This window comes from Cotesia typhae, unplaced genomic scaffold, assembly GCF_013202065.1.
Source record: "Cotesia typhae breed Kobodo isofemale line unplaced genomic scaffold, CoteBio_Ctyphae contig_23, whole genome shotgun sequence".
In the NCBI taxonomy this organism is placed as follows: Eukaryota; Metazoa; Arthropoda; class Insecta; order Hymenoptera; family Braconidae; genus Cotesia; species Cotesia typhae.
In genome coordinates, this window is record NW_027423729.1 from 2,119,452 (window position 1) to 2,136,330 (window position 16,879).

At 27.9% G+C, this 16,879-nt stretch overlaps 2 protein-coding genes across 8 annotated transcripts; both read left to right on the top strand.

Annotated features, from left to right (window-relative positions):
- Positions 1–588: 588 nt before the first annotated feature.
- LOC141524808 (uncharacterized) lies at positions 589–3,150 on the top strand. 3 transcript variants are annotated; one of them, XM_074238895.1, is made up of 10 exons: positions 590–796; positions 884–1,156; positions 1,410–1,528; positions 1,601–1,643; positions 1,726–1,841; positions 1,902–2,001; positions 2,070–2,188; positions 2,290–2,323; positions 2,379–2,764; positions 2,854–3,150. In XM_074238895.1, the coding sequence occupies exons 1-10, from the start codon at positions 787–789 to the stop codon at positions 2,875–2,877; spliced, it is 1,224 nt and encodes a 407-aa protein (XP_074094996.1). In that variant the 5' UTR covers positions 590–786; the 3' UTR covers positions 2,878–3,150. The 3 variants fall into 3 exon arrangements, with proteins under 3 accessions (XP_074094995.1, XP_074094996.1, XP_074094994.1); XM_074238894.1 differs by having other exon boundaries at positions 589–796; positions 1,726–2,001; positions 2,290–2,320; XM_074238893.1 differs by having other exon boundaries at positions 593–796; positions 1,726–2,001.
- Positions 3,151–3,604: 454 nt separating this feature from the next.
- On the top strand, positions 3,605–13,712 carry LOC141525088 (ubiquitin carboxyl-terminal hydrolase 7-like). 5 transcript variants are annotated; one of them, XM_074239436.1, is made up of 18 exons: positions 3,605–3,932; positions 4,093–4,315; positions 4,749–5,395; positions 6,422–6,547; positions 6,788–7,063; positions 7,143–7,261; positions 7,426–7,560; positions 7,673–7,867; positions 7,970–8,141; positions 8,428–8,774; positions 8,857–9,051; positions 11,321–11,542; positions 11,699–11,993; positions 12,060–12,282; positions 12,353–13,025; positions 13,111–13,182; positions 13,248–13,341; positions 13,469–13,712. In XM_074239436.1, the coding sequence occupies exons 3-18, from the start codon at positions 5,296–5,298 to the stop codon at positions 13,564–13,566; spliced, it is 3,342 nt and encodes a 1,113-aa protein (XP_074095537.1). In that variant the 5' UTR covers positions 3,605–3,932; positions 4,093–4,315; positions 4,749–5,295; the 3' UTR covers positions 13,567–13,712. The 5 variants fall into 5 exon arrangements, with proteins under 5 accessions (XP_074095537.1, XP_074095534.1, XP_074095535.1 ...); XM_074239433.1 differs by having other exon boundaries at positions 3,606–3,932; positions 13,242–13,341; XM_074239434.1 differs by lacking the exon at positions 4,093–4,315 and having other exon boundaries at positions 3,606–3,932; positions 13,242–13,341.
- Positions 13,713–16,879: the final 3,167 nt, after the last annotated feature.

Genomic DNA, 16,879 nt, shown 5'->3' on the forward strand with positions numbered 1-16,879 from the left:
TTTCTTTTAATTCAAAAACATTTTAATCACTTTTTATTAAACACTTAAATAATTTATCAATTTAAACACTTGAATTAATTATGCATGCATTAAAATTTTTTTGAACCACGAATTAAAACAAAATAAAATTTATTTATTTACCTCAGTTTTTTATTTAATCACCAGTTCAATATTTTAAAAAAATTAATCGAAATAACGTCACTTTTAAATAAATTTTTAGAAATACTTGTATCAAAATTAATAATACTGAAGTTAGCAGTCAGCTGTTAATTAAAAAAATTTTTTTAATGAATTAATTACAATAAAAAAATGTTTCTAAAAATTTTCACTTATAATATTTATTAATTCTAACATGTGGAACTTTTTAATTTAATTTTTTTTATAATAATTTAATTACTATAAATATCCAAAAACAAATTTTTGATGTCTGTCAACTTCAGTGTCATCAAATACTTGTATTAACCTTCGCAGGAAAGGTAGATACCCAAGAATAACCAGTAAGTGACAATGTCCAGTATTATTTTTTATTACGAATAATTACGTTAGCTAATTTAATTATTATCTGACATTTCAAATCAAAAAGTGTAATTTTTTCATCGTCTCAGAAAAGTTTGTAATCAATGATTACAATTTTTTAATTTTCCTGATAAATTAAAATCACAATTTTTTTTATTGTTCTCTTGTTAACCTTAAACATTTAAGCGTCTGATTCAAACAAAGAAGAATCGTCTGCTTTTAAAATTCTTGGTACTTGTATCTTAAGCACACGATTATTATACTGACAACATGAATCCAAGTAATATTGTTATCTTTTATAAATTATAATTTAGTATTTGAACTTAATTAATAAGACTGATGTTTATTTTTATTATTATGTTGACAGAAAGACCTAAACTCACGGTGACAGAGTCGAAATTTAAGTTTACAGTGGATCATATTTCCAAAATAAAAGACTCAATCTCATCACCTCAGTGTGTCATCCAGCATTTACCTTGGAATATTATTGTTAAGCCAGAGTATGAAACACAGAAAGAAAGACAATCTCTTGGACTTTCTATTATTTGTGAAGGAAATAATACAAAAAATTGGATGTGTCAGGCTGATGTTCATTTTAGTTTATATTCCAGTAAAAAAAATCGAAAACCATTTTCTCGACGTAAGTTTTTTTTTATTAATCATGACATTAAAGTTAGCGACTGCTAACTTAACAATTTTTTAATTTTGTTTAATAAAAAAATTTCTTCCAAAAAATTGAATTTTTAATTTTTTTTAATTTTCACATGTCAATTTTTTTTAAATTAATTTATTTCTTTAAAAAATTATTATTAAATATCTGCAATTAATTTTGATTTATTAATCACACAATTAATTACTACAACAATCTGCTGACTTAGTTTCTTTGTTTACAGAACTTCAGCATTTGTTTTGCAGCGGTCAATGCGCTGCGGGTTTTAAAAATTTCATATCTTGGCAAGATTTAAATGATCGTAAAAAAAATTTTATTACAGATAATTCAATAATCTTTGAGGTAGTAAATTTATTTTACAATACACAATATTGCTAATAAATTAAATTGTTATTAATTTTTTTTAATTAATAGGTTTGTGTAATACCAGACATATCTGATCTTGAATCTGACGCACGTAAGTAATCTATATTATTAAGATAATAAGCGAAACTTACTAATACCAAAAGGACATATCTCAAAAAAATTTATTTTTTCAGTAAATAATTCGCTGACAGAAGTGAGATTTCGGCATACTTATAAAAATATTTTGAATATGGAAGAACCACTTACGCTGGGCCCATTTATAGCATACGATTTATCATGGAAGATTTTGGTAAAGCCGCCATCAATCATAATACCAGTTGAACCAAAAGCTATTGGATTATTTTTACAGTGCAACAATGAAATTTATTCAGATACCTGGAGCTGTCGTGCCCGAGCTGTATTAGGAATATGTTCTAGGATAGAAAAAAACGATGAAACTATTTCACGAAGTACTTTTTAAAATTATTTCTTAATTGAAATAAAATTATGAATTTTTAACACCGTTGTTTATTTGCAGCAATCGAACATAAGTTTTGCAGTAAAAGAAACACAGCAGGTTGGGATAGTTTGGTGTTGTGGAAAGATTTATTAAATGCTGGTAAACAGTATATCAAAGACGGCTCGATTATTGTTCAGGTAAATTTTATGTGACATTAAGGTTAGCAGTCACGAAAAAATAACATCATTTTGGTCGACAACATCCTGATTTAAATTAATTAAATAAATACTTTTTGCAGGCTTACGTTTCTCCAGAAGAGTTTAATTTATGTGGTAAGAAAAAAATTTTTTTTTAATTCATTTTAAATTATTAATTCCATTTTTACAGCGTATTTAAGCGTACGGGAAGCAACATTTTGGTTTACAGTGAACAATATTTCGACATTGAATGAATTTCAGTCTTCACTACCATGCTTTATAGCAAATTTGCCGTGGAAAATAAGAATAGGTCCAGTTAAAATTAACGGACAGAAGTCACTCAGTTTTTTTTTAAATTGTAACGAGACAAACAACTTAACAGCATGGAGTTGTAATGCCGACGCTGAATTACGTATTCTTCCTTGCAATGATGACCAGAAACCTTTTACTAGAAAACTCTTTCCAAGAATTTATTCAGTTGGACATGATAGCTGGGGAACTAAAAACTTCATGATGTGGGATGATTTAGTAAATCCGGAGAAGGGTTTCATTGAAAATGATTCTGTTATATTTGAAGTAAACATTTTTTTTTTTTTTACATTTTCTATACACTTAATAATTGTAAATAAATTTCTGTATCAAATAATTTTCAATTTTTTCCGCAGGCATACGTCAAAGTTATTGATTAAATCAATGAAGTCACGCTCGATAATTTTATTTACAAGAATATTTAGATATATATTTATTTTTTAATGTTAAAATTAAGATACTCCAAGCTTCTAATTAACTTAATTATAAAAACATCTTGAAGTAGTTCTAAAGATACAATTACTTATCAGTTATCTGTTTAATTAAAATAGACTTGTCATAAATATGGATTAAATATTTGTTAACTTAGTTCATAAGGATTAAAAATATCGAATTGTAAGGCGCTTTTTATTTTATGAAATAAAATTTTCTGTTCCAAAAAAAAAAAAAAAAAAAAAAAAAATTTTTCTAATTAACTATTATTTTAAAATTAAATTAAATTTAACGCCTTACAGAAAAATGTATACACTGAAGTTAGCAGTTAGCTGTTAATTAAAAAAATTTTTTTAATAAATCAATTATAATAAAAAAATGCTTTTAAAAATTTTCATTTGTAATTTTTATTAATTTTTACATGTGAAACTTTTTAATTTAATTTTTTTATAATAATTTAATTGTTAAAAATATCTAAAAAAATTTTTAAAGAAATAAATAAGTGTTGATAAATTACCACATGTCGGTAATTGACAGGAGAAATAAACGTGAACTTGCGAACTGAATATTTTTTCATAGTCTAGGGACCTCAAAATGACATTATGAGTGCTGTTTTTAGCAAAGAAAGGTAGTTGGCACTTGCAATAAGTGCAAGAGTGAAGGATTATTTAGAGTACACAGGGGGCGATTAACATCGCAGTCGCCATTTTGTTTATTTTAACGTAAAAGTAAACGGGATTTGTCAAAACCCGTGAATAAAATAGCCAAATAAATATAACTAAAAGTACATTTGTGATCTTTGTTAGGCGTAGTTACATGACAACAGTGTGAGACTGCGTGACGATATATTAAAAGGTGAATTTTACCGGCTCAATCATCGTCAATAGTAATACATACATGCATTAAATATCCCTGCGACTAGGACAGCGACGACGTGTGTTAGTGAGGTCGTGGCCAAATAATTTGCAGCGTCGGTTGTTGCTAAAAAAATAACCCCTATACGGTAAATGTATTAATTATAAATAAATAAATAAAAATATCTCGTCGACGTATACGGTAGCGATAAAGTTAATTAATTAAAAAAAAAAAAAAAAAAAAAAAGAGCAAACTAGCGTCGTTAGGTATTAAAGGTTTTATTTGTATATATTTTTTTTATTTTAAAGCCGCAACCAGAGTGAGAGAGAGCGACCGCGGCAGAAAGAGTGAGACAGAGCGTGAAGACGGAGTAAAGAAAAGCAAAAGAAGACTCGGGGGGAAAAAAAACGCGTAGCAATAAGAACGTGGCGCCGGTGTAGCACGGTTAAAATTTTCTTTGATTCATTGTCGCGTTTCAGGACACTGGATATCCTGGACGTCGTCAAAGACTTGGAGCTAATTGCTTTTAAGGTAGTGCTGAGATAATGAGGAAAAAAGATACCTATAGAGTGGGTTAATTGTGTGTGTTGGTATTGTGTGTACGTGTATGCTGGTACGTTGTATAGGTATGTGCATGTACATTTATAAAAAAAGAGAGAATGCTAGAGAAGAGTGATAGAGGGAGTGAATAAATGTATAGTAAGGCGCGTGTTAGTACATGGGTTGTCGCTACTGCGCATTGTGAAGTTACGCCTGCGGAAATCTAAAGCGCGACATTTCTCTTGGCACAAGCACAAACGCCGTTTGTCTGTGTATTAAAATTAAATTCTCCATTTATCATATCATTATTATCTTCTCCATCATCATCGTCGTCGTCGTCGTTACCGTCGTCATTATTATCACCATAATTTTTCTAAGTATTGGTGGGCGATTAAATTTACGATACTCTGATTTTCTCCTCAAGGTGGCAGCCACGGGGACAATACCGAGTCAAAAAAGCATCTAATCTTGGCAGAAGAAGGGGAAGAAGAATACGTACGCGCCCTACAATAGAAACAGCATTGTAGGACCGTGGAGGAGAGCAAACTCCAGGGTGAAATATATGGTGTGGGCGTCCCCGAAGTCCGCGGGGGCATTTTACGGCCGCAGAAATTGGGCGAATCGCAAGTAAGTACCAAACGTCGTCGTGTGGTAAAGCGACGTCACCGACGGGTCGTCGTAGCAGCAGCAGTGGTGACACCATCGACGAGGCAAACGTCGTTATTCTTGACTATCACCAGCATCAACAAGATAATTTACTAGAGCTTCAACAGCCGCAACAACTACTCCAGCAGGAAGTCACTGAGACGGAGCAGTTATCACCGAAGCTTACTCAGGAGAAATCCTCTGCGACTCTCGAGTCGGCGGTGTTACAACCGGAGATAAATATTATTCCTGAAGTCACCTCGACGGCGCCAGTCGTCCGCGAGGTACAGAGCTCCGACAAGACGACAATCAACATTGGTGTCGCGATGAACCACGTTAATGACCAGGATAATAATACGAAGCAACAAAAGTTCAAACGTGCACTTGTTATTGATAATTTCGACGACTTAATGGATACACAAGAAGGTGAGTTTACTTTTTTTCAACTTGTCACTTTTTTTTTTTTTTTTTTTTTTTTTTTTTTAATTATAAATAACTTTTCAATAAAATAAATCATTAAAATTTTTAAATGTCGGCTAACTTAATTTTCATAAACTAAAATTAGCCGACAGCGAAAAATTTTTATTTTTTTTTTATTAATTTAATTAGCAATAAAAAAATATTTTTAAAAAGTTGCACGTATAGTTTTTTAAATTTTTTACATGTGGAATTTTTTTTTTATTTTTTTGTAATAATTTCATTGACAAAAAAAATTTTTTAAAAGTTTACAAGTCGGCTAATTTAATTTTCATGTTTATCTTTATATAAGTTGATTCATTACTGGACAATTATTAAAATGTTTCCAAGGTTTTAAGTTGTCGACACTTTATACTCATTTCTTCTCTTAGTGTTCTCGACCTAAGCCAATATTCGTGTTACATGTATTTTTTTATTTGATTTTGATCGTTTTTTCAAAATGAACTCCGGTAAAAAATTTTATTTATGAGAATATAAAACTTAAAAAATTAATTTTTATTATTTACTTATTAATTGATAAAAAATAAAACATGTAATTATACATATATATTTATTTTTTAGCGTAGTGCTAGATCTTCAATTTATTTATTTCTAACCAAAGTGATAGCTCTCAATAAAAAAAAAAAAAAAAAATCTCTGTTATTAAATCATCCATTGAAATATTTTAAATTTAACTTTGCTCCAATTATCCAAATAAAATTTATTCTTATTGAATTTAATAAGTGTTTATGTATAATAAGAAAATATTACTTACTAAATTATCATAACTATTAATAAGCATATACTTCAAAACTATTTGAATTATTTTTTTAAAATAGGATTTGTGATTCGTAGAAAATAACAAAATACCGTTAGGTCAATAAGTGTAAATAATGATTATTTTTCGAAAATAATTACACTAATGTAAATGTGATTAAGATAGAGCTTGTGGATTATAATAATATATAATTATTATTTTTGTATTAAAATTTTCAGAAACACCAAATGATGGAGGAGGGGATGGAAATGATTTACGACCAATCAATGGAGAACTAGAATTTGAGTTAGCAGCAGTCGATGAAATGTCTAGTTGCATTGGTTTAGATCAAGAAATGGACGAAGGTATTAAATTTTGTTTATTTTAAAGTATTTTTAACCAAATTATTATGGCTTTGTGGGAACTCGTAAAACTTAATTGGAAACATTTTTTCTTGATGATAAATAATTGTAACAAAAATTTACAAATTGAACCAAAAAGTAATGTTTAATGTGTATTGTATATTTTTTTTTACATTTTTTTTTAAAGTGAATTAATGACAAAAATGTGTATTATTCTTTGGTATCATTGTGAAATTATTGCAGACGAAGCACGATCTGAAGCGACGTTTCGCTACACAGTAGAAAATGTATCAAAAATGAAAGAATCCCAGTTATCACCACCATGTATTGTAAGAAATTTGCCGTGGAAAATAATGGTGATGCCGCGGTCAAGTCAAACTCAAGAAAGACAAAATCAGCGATCATTGGGATTTTTTCTACAGTGTAACGGAGAGAGTGAATCAACGACTTGGAGTTGCTATGCAGTTGCTGAATTACGTCTCCTTTCATGTAAAGAGGGCCAAGAACCTTTTAGTAGAAGTAAGTTATTTATTCTCAATTCATAATCAAATTTTTTATTGATTTATTTATTTATATTATTCTTAAATTTTCTTTTCAGAAATTCAACATCTATTTTACACTAAGGAAAATGACTGGGGATTCAGTCACTTTATGTTGTGGCAAGATGTGTTGGATCCAGACAAGGGTTATATCAAAGACGATTCTATCACGCTTGAAGTAAGAACAACAAATAAAATTTAACAGCCATTTATTCTGTAGGTGTGAATACGTTGTAAAATTATTCATAACTACTCTGTGTATGGCTTCTAAATCAATACCTTTAGTTGTTTTGTTTTGTTTGGAGTAATACAATCAATTACAAATGTTTTTTATTTTTTTAGGTTCATGTGGTTGCAGATGCACCCCATGGAGTTAGCTGGGACAGTAAAAAACATACGGGTTACGTTGGATTGAAAAATCAGGGTGCAACTTGTTACATGAATTCTCTTCTTCAGACACTTTATTTTACAAATCAAGTATGTTGGCATTATCTTTATTTAGGAGCTTTTTTTAAATTTAAAAATTTGCTTTCTCATTCATACATGTTTAAATATATTTATCTTTTTTATTTTCTGAATTTATTAATAGCTGAGGAAGGCAGTTTACAAAATGCCAACGGAAAGCGACGACTCAAGTAAAAGTGTAGCCCTCGCATTGCAAAGAGTATTTCATGAATTACAATTTTCCGACAAACCAGTTGGTACAAAAAAATTAACAAAAAGTTTTGGCTGGGAAACGCTTGATTCATTTATGCAGCATGACGTACAAGAATTTTTGCGTGTGGTAAGTCATAACATAGACAATAACGTACACTGTTATTATTGTACAATTAAAAATTTATTGAGAATTTTTATTAATCAATATTGTTTTATTTTTTAACAATAGCTGTTGGACAAACTTGAAAGTAAAATGAAAGGAACGTGTGTAGAAGGAACAGTGCCCAAATTATTTGAGGGTAAAATGGCATCTTTTATTAAATGCAAGAATATTAATTACACATCCACAAGAGTTGAAACATTTTACGATATACAATTGAACATCAAAGGAAAGAAGAACAGTGAGTATTGATTAGCAATTTAACAATCTATATTATTAGGAGAGTAAGCAAAATTTTGTGGCCAGTGTATTTATATGATAGAATGGATTTTTATGGTTAAATTTGGTATCGTTGGATGAGCCTTGACCTAGAGTTGTACTTTTTCAAGGTTTCATATCATTTTCACCAATAGCCAATTTATGATGATTTAGGCTGCATTAAAAGAGTTTATTGACTGTTGTATGTGTGATGTGTGTAATGAACTTCACGTCATTAAATATAATTGCTATTATTCTATTCATTTTAGTTTACGAGTCATTTAGAGATTATGTGAGTACGGAAATCCTTGACGGTGACAATAAGTACGACGCCGGTGATCATGGTCTTCAGGAAGCTGAAAAAGGTGTTGTTTTCCAATCTTTTCCACCAGTACTTCATTTACACCTCATGAGATTTCAGTACGACCCAGTCACAGATTGTTCGGTTAAATTCAATGATCGATTTGAATTTTATGATAAAATATCTTTGGGTGAATACTTACAAGCCGAAGAATCAACAAATGCAAATTATACACTGCACGCAGTTCTGGTTCACAGTGGTGATAATCACGGAGGCCACTATGTCGTATTTATTAACCCAGCTGGTGACGGCAAAGTAATTTTTTTTTTTTAATTAATTAATTTATTTATTTTATTAAATATTTTATTTATTGATGATTTGAATTTTTTTTTCTCAGTGGTGTAAATTTGACGACGATGTGGTCTCACGATGTACAAAGCAGGAAGCGATTGAACACAACTACGGTGGTCAAGATGAGGACATATCCATGGCAGTGAAACATTGTACCAACGCTTACATGTTGGTCTACATCCGCAACTCAGAGTTGGAGAATGTTCTTCAAGAGGTTAAAGAAGAGGACATACCTCAAGAGGTCAGAAACGACTTTCAAAGAGAACATTCCCAGGAGATGTATGATCATAAGCGTGACAAAGACATGACCGATAGTATCAGAGATAATCGCGACGCCGACATTGCTACGTTACGACCGTGCACGCAAAATCCACGAAATCCAAATCTTTATATTCATGATTTTTAATTTAAATTATTAATTAACTTCAAATTTTAGATCCGTGGTCATTTTTACGCGAGCGAGCTGCTGGAGTGAGTCAGTCAAAGAATGATTCATATTTTTATTTGCAACAATTAAAAAACTAAAATTGTAAAAAAATCAAAAGTCAATTTTTCGATAAAACTATCACTTAATTTTTTTTTTTTTTTTTTTTTTTTTAGAATTTTTTAGCGATATATTTTTATTTTAAAATGAGACGTTACATATACGTTTTTAAATTAATGTTTTTGAAGCATTTTTTGATCGCGGATGTATTTTAAATTGACGTATTTCGTGTGAATTGTTCATACAATAAAAGAAAAAAATCACAAGTAATTAGAATTGATTAAATTTAAAAAGATAGATTTAAAAATCTATTTCATTTTTTATAAATTAATTAAAATTATAAATAAATTTTTTTAACTCTGTTGACGGGCTTTCAGGTAAAAGCTTTTTAATTTTCGCGATATTTTAATACAATTTTCTTAATATTATAAATTTTTTTTTCCTTTTTTTTATTCATCCGAAAGATCGGCTATAATTAATATAAATGAATCAAATCTTTAGGATTGCCTAGCCAAGATTAATAAAAATGTATTATATTATCTGCAAAGAAAAAAAATAATTGTAATATATATGAATTTAAGACTCGGACGCAGCGCGTTGTGATTTTAGGAACGGGTCGATGGAGTTTAAAACGTTTTTCGTTTTTTTTTTTTTTTTTTTTTTTTTTTCGTTTTCTTGAAATTAATTAGTTTGCTTTTTTACTAGAGTTGAATTAAAGAATTTTAATAATAGTAATACGTGAATGAAAGAAAGCAAATTACCACGCAAAAATAAAAAAGAGTGGAAGACCCACGATTCAATAGCGACTACCAGCTTCCCTCATGTCTTCTGTAATGTATTTTTCTTATTTAACTTTGATTAATTGACGCGCCAACGACATTGTACCGTCGCGACTGACTCGGAAGGTCCGCGGATTAAAGACAACTAAAAAATAAATAAAAAATGGAAAATTAAAATTAAATTAAAAAAAACAATAATATAAAACAACCAACTCGTTTGGTTTAATTATTTTTAAATGAAAAATAAAGTGAAAAAATGATATAACGAGATAAATCATCCGTGTCCGTCCTTGTCGGAGGGCAAGCCTTCGTGTGAGTTAAAGCGTAATGTTTTAATATTAATAATTAATAATGATAATAATTATATCAATGAATCATGAACATAAAATTTCATCTGTGTTGATAGTGATTACGAGTATTGACAGATGCTTATCTATTTATTTGTTGTTACGTATTAATAAATAGAAAAAAATAATAATAAGTAACAAATTAAAAAAAAAAAAATATCGTCGCCAGAATAAATAATTTATAATGACTGTAATCGTTGACGTCCCTTGATTTTTTTTTTCTCTACCACTTTCTTAATATTTAGAAAACAAAAAGGACGCAAAAAATAATAAAATAGTAATAATAATAATAAATATACACAAATTAAAGCGAGCTTATTGTCATCATCATCGTGCTTGAATCGTCGTCTATTTTTCTCTCTCATTCACTGCCTTCTTGTCTCATTCAGCTGTCTCTAGATATAAAAACAGCACATCGCATTTGGATACGATGCAACCTTCTCTTGCTTGCTGAATAATTATCATTTTGTTGTAATTTAATATCATTTATAAATAAATATATAAAAATACATATTTATATAAATAACAATAATAATAATAATACTATTATTAATAATAATAATATTATAAATAATAAAAGTTTAAAAAATCTATATTTAAAACAATAAAAAAAAAAGCAGTGTCGGTATTGTCGGCAGATGAACAAAATTAAAATTATTTAAACGCACTGAAGATAATGACAAAGCGGCCAAAAAATTAAAAAAAAAGATATTGCTTTTCAAAATCTCGTCTATTGATTGAAATTAGTCAGAATGAAATAATTAATGAAAAATAAAAATTTATTTCGAATTAATAATGACCAAAAACATAAATAAAATCAAAATTCAGAGAAAGATTTTAAAAATCTTTAACGGGAAAAATAATGTTCACACTTGGATAATTTTAATTTTGTTGGTCTAGCTGGTGGACAGGCTACAAGAGGAGAAGAGGCTGGAATATATACGAAGAAAGGAGAGAAACGATGCGCATTTATATATGACCGTGAACGTCCTCCTCGAGGACAGCTTTGACGGTCACCAAGGCAACGATCTCTACGACCCGGAGCGCGCGCTCTACCGCGTATTCCGCATCCGTAAACAGGCGACCCTCCATGAGTTTCTAGAATTACTCAGCGACAGTCTGGTAAGTTTTATAAAGTTCAATTTTTTCTCACGATTATTACCGTAAGTAATAAAATAAAAACTTTAGATAATAATAATAATAATAATAATGATACTCAATAAATAAGATTTTTATTACGCTAAATTTATTAATAAAAATTTTTTCTATTTCTCACAGAAATATCCTATTGAGCAAATCCGTGTCTGGCCATTCAGCTCCCGTACCAATCAGACATGCAGACCAACATTGATTGAAGCAGAAGCTGATCTCCAGAAGAGTATGTCTATGTGCGCTGAAAATGCCAATCCTTGGCCTGTATTTGTTGAACTTGTTCCACCGGATTCTGGTCTTACTGCTTTGCCGCCTTTCGACAAAGACACTGATGTTTTGCTATTTTTCAAACTCTACGACCCGAAGAACAAAAAAATTCATTATGCTGGTCATCACTACATGCCTGTTACAGCGAAAGTTCGTAAGTAAACATTTTTATACATTTGTGGAGTATTTAATATTGATTAATTTTTTTTTTGTTTTAAAGAGGAACTTATTCCTATTCTAAATGAGAGAGCTGGTTTTCCACCTGACACTGAGCTGGCACTATATGAAGAAATAAAACCTAATATGGTGGAGAAAATAGAAAACATGACAGAATCTTTGGAGAAAGTACTTGAGGAATTGATGGACGGTGATATTATTGTGTTCCAAAAAGAAGAAAGAGATAATGAAATGTATGAATTACCGACTTGCCGAGACTATTTTAAGTATGCATCAAAAAATTAAATTTTTTTTTATTAATTTTTTATTAATTAATATTTTATTTTTATTTCTCAGGGACTTATTCTATAGGGTAGAAGTTATATTCTGCGATAAATCAATTCCACATGACCCAGGTTTCATGATGGAATTGTCTCTGAGAATGACCTACGATCAAATGGCTAAAGCTGTAGCACAGAGGGTCGGTACAGATCCATATCTGTTACAATTTTTCAAATGTCAAAATTACAAAGACTTACCCGGGCATCCGCTTAAGTGTACATTTGAGGGTACTCTAAAAGATTTGGTTGCATACTGTAAACCAAAGACTAAGAAAATATTTTATCAACAATTAAGTATTCGAGTTAATGAACTTGAAAATAAAAAACAATTTAAATGCATTTGGGTTGGACTGTCACTTAAGGAAGAAAAAGAAATAATACTTTATCCAAATAAAAATGGTACTGTTGCTACACTTTTAGAGGAGGCTAAAAAACAAGTTGAACTATCAGAAAATGGTTCTGGAAAATTGAGGCTATTAGAAATTAATTGTAACAGATTATTACCGGGTCCTAAAGAAGATGTGCTTTTGGAAAGTCTTACGACTATTGGCACCAAGGCGTACAGGATAGAAGAAATACCTAAAGATGAAGTTAATCTTGCTGATGATGAAATGCTCGTACCCGTTGCTCACTTTCACAAAGATGTATTCTCACCATTTGGAATTCCATTTATGTTTAAAATTAAACATGTAAGTCACGTATCATTTTTTTAATCTTAAAACTTCTTTTTATATTATTAATTATTATATGTATCATTATTGTTTTATCTTTTAGGGTGAACCTTTCACAAAGGTCAAGGACAGATTATTGAAAAAATTAGGCGTTCAGGAAAAGGAATTCGAGAAGGTAAGCTTACACACTTGTTTGATAATAATATTTTATGAGAGTTCATAAAAACTTTAAAGTTTAAGTTCGCGATCGTGTCTATGGGGAAACCACAATTCATCACCGAGGAAGCAGACTATTACATCAATCTTGCCGAATTCCGAACTACTTCCAGTCAAGGTAAATTAGTTAATTTTTTTTTTTTTTTTTTTTTTTTTTTTTATTCTTCAACAGTCCTCTATTATTATTTAAGGTCATTTTCGTTTATTATTTTTATTAAAAACGCAACAACAATTTATTATTACAGCATTGCAAAGGCCTTGGCTCGGTCTGGACCATGTTAACAAAGCCCCGAAGCGTCCACGAATCAACTACCTCGAAAAGGCCATTAAAATATACAATTAAATAGCTAGCCTGTATAAACGAACGATTTGGTTCAGGCAGCTAAACCCTTGTTATTTATACGAATCATTGTATAGTGGGCGCAGTATAGATGTGAATGAAAAAAAAAAAAAAAAAAAAAAAAAAATAAATAAAAATAAAAATAAAAATCTAAAATGACGAAAATTAAAAAAAAAAATCGAGCGTGGAAGAGATTGGTGAACGAGAATAAAAAAAGTGTACAAGAATATATTGAACATTGAAAAATATACGATAAATTTTGCGTCTAAGTACACAAATTAAAGTTAAAGTTGGTTTTAAATTACTGTCGCTTTACTATTAAGCTAAATCACCGCAATTTTGTCGAATTTTTAATGATTGATATGCGATCATTAAAAATAAAAAAAAGCTAATGATTAATTAATAAATTTAAATATCAAAAAAGTTGATGTAATTTTTTACACGACTTCAAAGCGACACGATTTATGCAAACCTTTCTAAAAATCATTGCCAATGTTTTTATTTTTTTTTTTTTTATTTTATTTTATTTTGTTATTGTACAAATGTCAACATAACAGATCGATTCACTATTAGTATCAAGATCAAATGTATCGTAGCAGCACCATCAACATTATTACCATCAACTTCATCATGATTATAATTATATTATGAAGTCTTCAGCTGATTTTTCACAGATACAAATACTGCGTTTGCTACACGACAACAGTCTCAAATTTTAAATACGGTTTGATACTTGAATTTAAATTTATTTCAAAATAATATGACAAGTCGTTTTGGAGAAAGTATAGTCGTGTTAGGGTTGCAGTCAATTAGTCAGACTGAGAACATTTTGAATTAATAAATTACTAGAATTTGGAAAGTTAATATAAAATAATTAATTTTACAAATTTTAAAATTCCGAAAAATATAATGTTGAATAGAAGAAAAAACTAAAGTTATATTAATAGAATCTTTTAAAGTCACAAAGTCTCAATTAATTAAAAAAACATAACAACGAAAATTTTTATTTGTTTAGAAGAAAAACATGATATTAAAATTAGCTGTCACTATTATAATTTAAAAAAAAATTTTTTTTTAATAAATAAATTTTTTCCGAAAAATTGTTTCTGAAAAATTGCATTTTTTACTTTTTTAATTTTCTAAATTTCAATTTTTTCTTCTCATTTTTTTTTTTTGTCATAATTTATTTGTTAAAAAATTTTTTAAATTAATTATCATCTGCTAAATTGATTCTCAAAAAATTCGAAATGTTGTCAATTTGACTGGTTGACCTCAACCCTCTTGTAACTCAAATTCAACCATGAAATTACATTAAAAAAAAAAAGTAATAACTATTTAAATGAATAAGATAATCCTAGTATTTTTAAATGACAGATAAACTGGCCTGGATGACAAAACCAAACAAATAATAAAAAAAAAATAAATAAATAAATATATTTATAAATATATAAATAAATATGAAAAGTACGATATTACAAATTTGATGGCTCGTTACGTTATTCCGGCGACTTTAAGCAAAAAAAAAAAATATAACGAATTAAATTTAAATGTAGTTAATAACGCGTTAGTGATTTATTAGTAACAATCATGAATTATAAAATAATAAAATAAATTGTAAAATTGCAGTCAGTTGATAACTTAAAAAATAAATACCGAATTTTAATCAATTAAACGATTTAATCTAATATAATTTAATAAAAATAAAAATAGTTAATTAATCTATTAACGCCGGGTACGATAACGATTCAATTGTTTATACAATAAAAAAAAAGTCTTTATTTTTAAAACAATATCACAATAGTTTTGAATTTTCTATAAGTGTAAAATCTACGTTCAGGATCATTACATGTTTTATTATTATATATTTAAAAAAAAAAAAAGTATGATCACAACGTAAGGCATTTTAAGGATTTTATATATATATATAATAAACCATAAAAAAAAAATAAATTTAAATAATGTATATATACAATCCTTGTATGCGTTAAAAATGCACTGTTGTCAATTTCTCTTTTTTAAAAAATTTTTTTCCTTAATAATTAATTATTACACATAATATTATACTCTGTTAAAAAATAAACTAGACAATAGAAAATAATTCAAGAGGATTTAAATTAATAATCAATAATTAATTAAAATGAAAAATGCTATTTTATTTTAATTTCTTTTAATGGAGCGTGTGTTTATATTGCTGTCTGCATATAAAATAATTATTATAGACACTTGGTGGTTATAGAGTCTTAATATAAATTATAAAAATAATTATAACATTAATAATAATAATAATAATAATTATTATAATAATTATAATAATTAACAATAATAAAATAAATGGAAGGAAGTAATATTTTATTTATAATATTTAAAGACTCTATTACATTAACGAATAATAAATACTATCACATTATTATTATTATATATTGTATTCATAAATCATGTTACATTATTTATATATATTAAATAAATTAAATAAATAGATATTTTGTTGTCAAGATTGCGCTTGTAATCATCATCGTATTGAAACTAAATTTACATTCAAATTAAAATAATTAAAAAATAATATTAATAATAATAATAATAATAATAATAATGATTAAGTAATTAAAGTAACCCGGTGATTGATGTTTAATAAAGTAAAAATAAAATAGACTAAATAATTAAATTTAATGTAATTTGTTTTTAGTTTCAATAAATTTTTGAAAATTGTATTTTTTTTTTTTTTTTTTCGCAAAAAACGCATAAGTCTTAATATTTTTTAAATTGTTTAAGTTATTATTGTATCATATTAACAATAAATAGATAACATTCAGTCATTTTTTACTGTTTTCTTAATGTAATACACTTTTTAGGTATTACACTATTTAAGTGCATGCGCATTTATTTTTGCACTCAATGTTACTGTCTACTCCTTTTATATATAAATACAATATATAATATGTAGGAAATTCTTTGCAAACTCTGTACAGTTGACTTCAATTTTTTTTGTTACTTAGTAGTTTTTAATTGTTTACATATTTATTTGTGAATTTTTATATTATTAAATAAATATAGTAAATTACAAGATAATCTTTAAACTTTTAATCGCATTTTGACCCTACTTTCAAGTCAACTAACTAGGGGGTAATTTTTCTGATTCAATTTTAATATTTAATAACTTGTAAATAATAAATAAGATTAATAAGTATGTACTTTTTTTTTTTTTTTTTTTTTTTATTTGTAATTGATAAGGAATTTTACACAGCGGAAATTTTTATTAGAATTTTGAATGAGGCTGAAACAGACACTTGACAATTTTTTTATTTTGCTTAAAAAATAA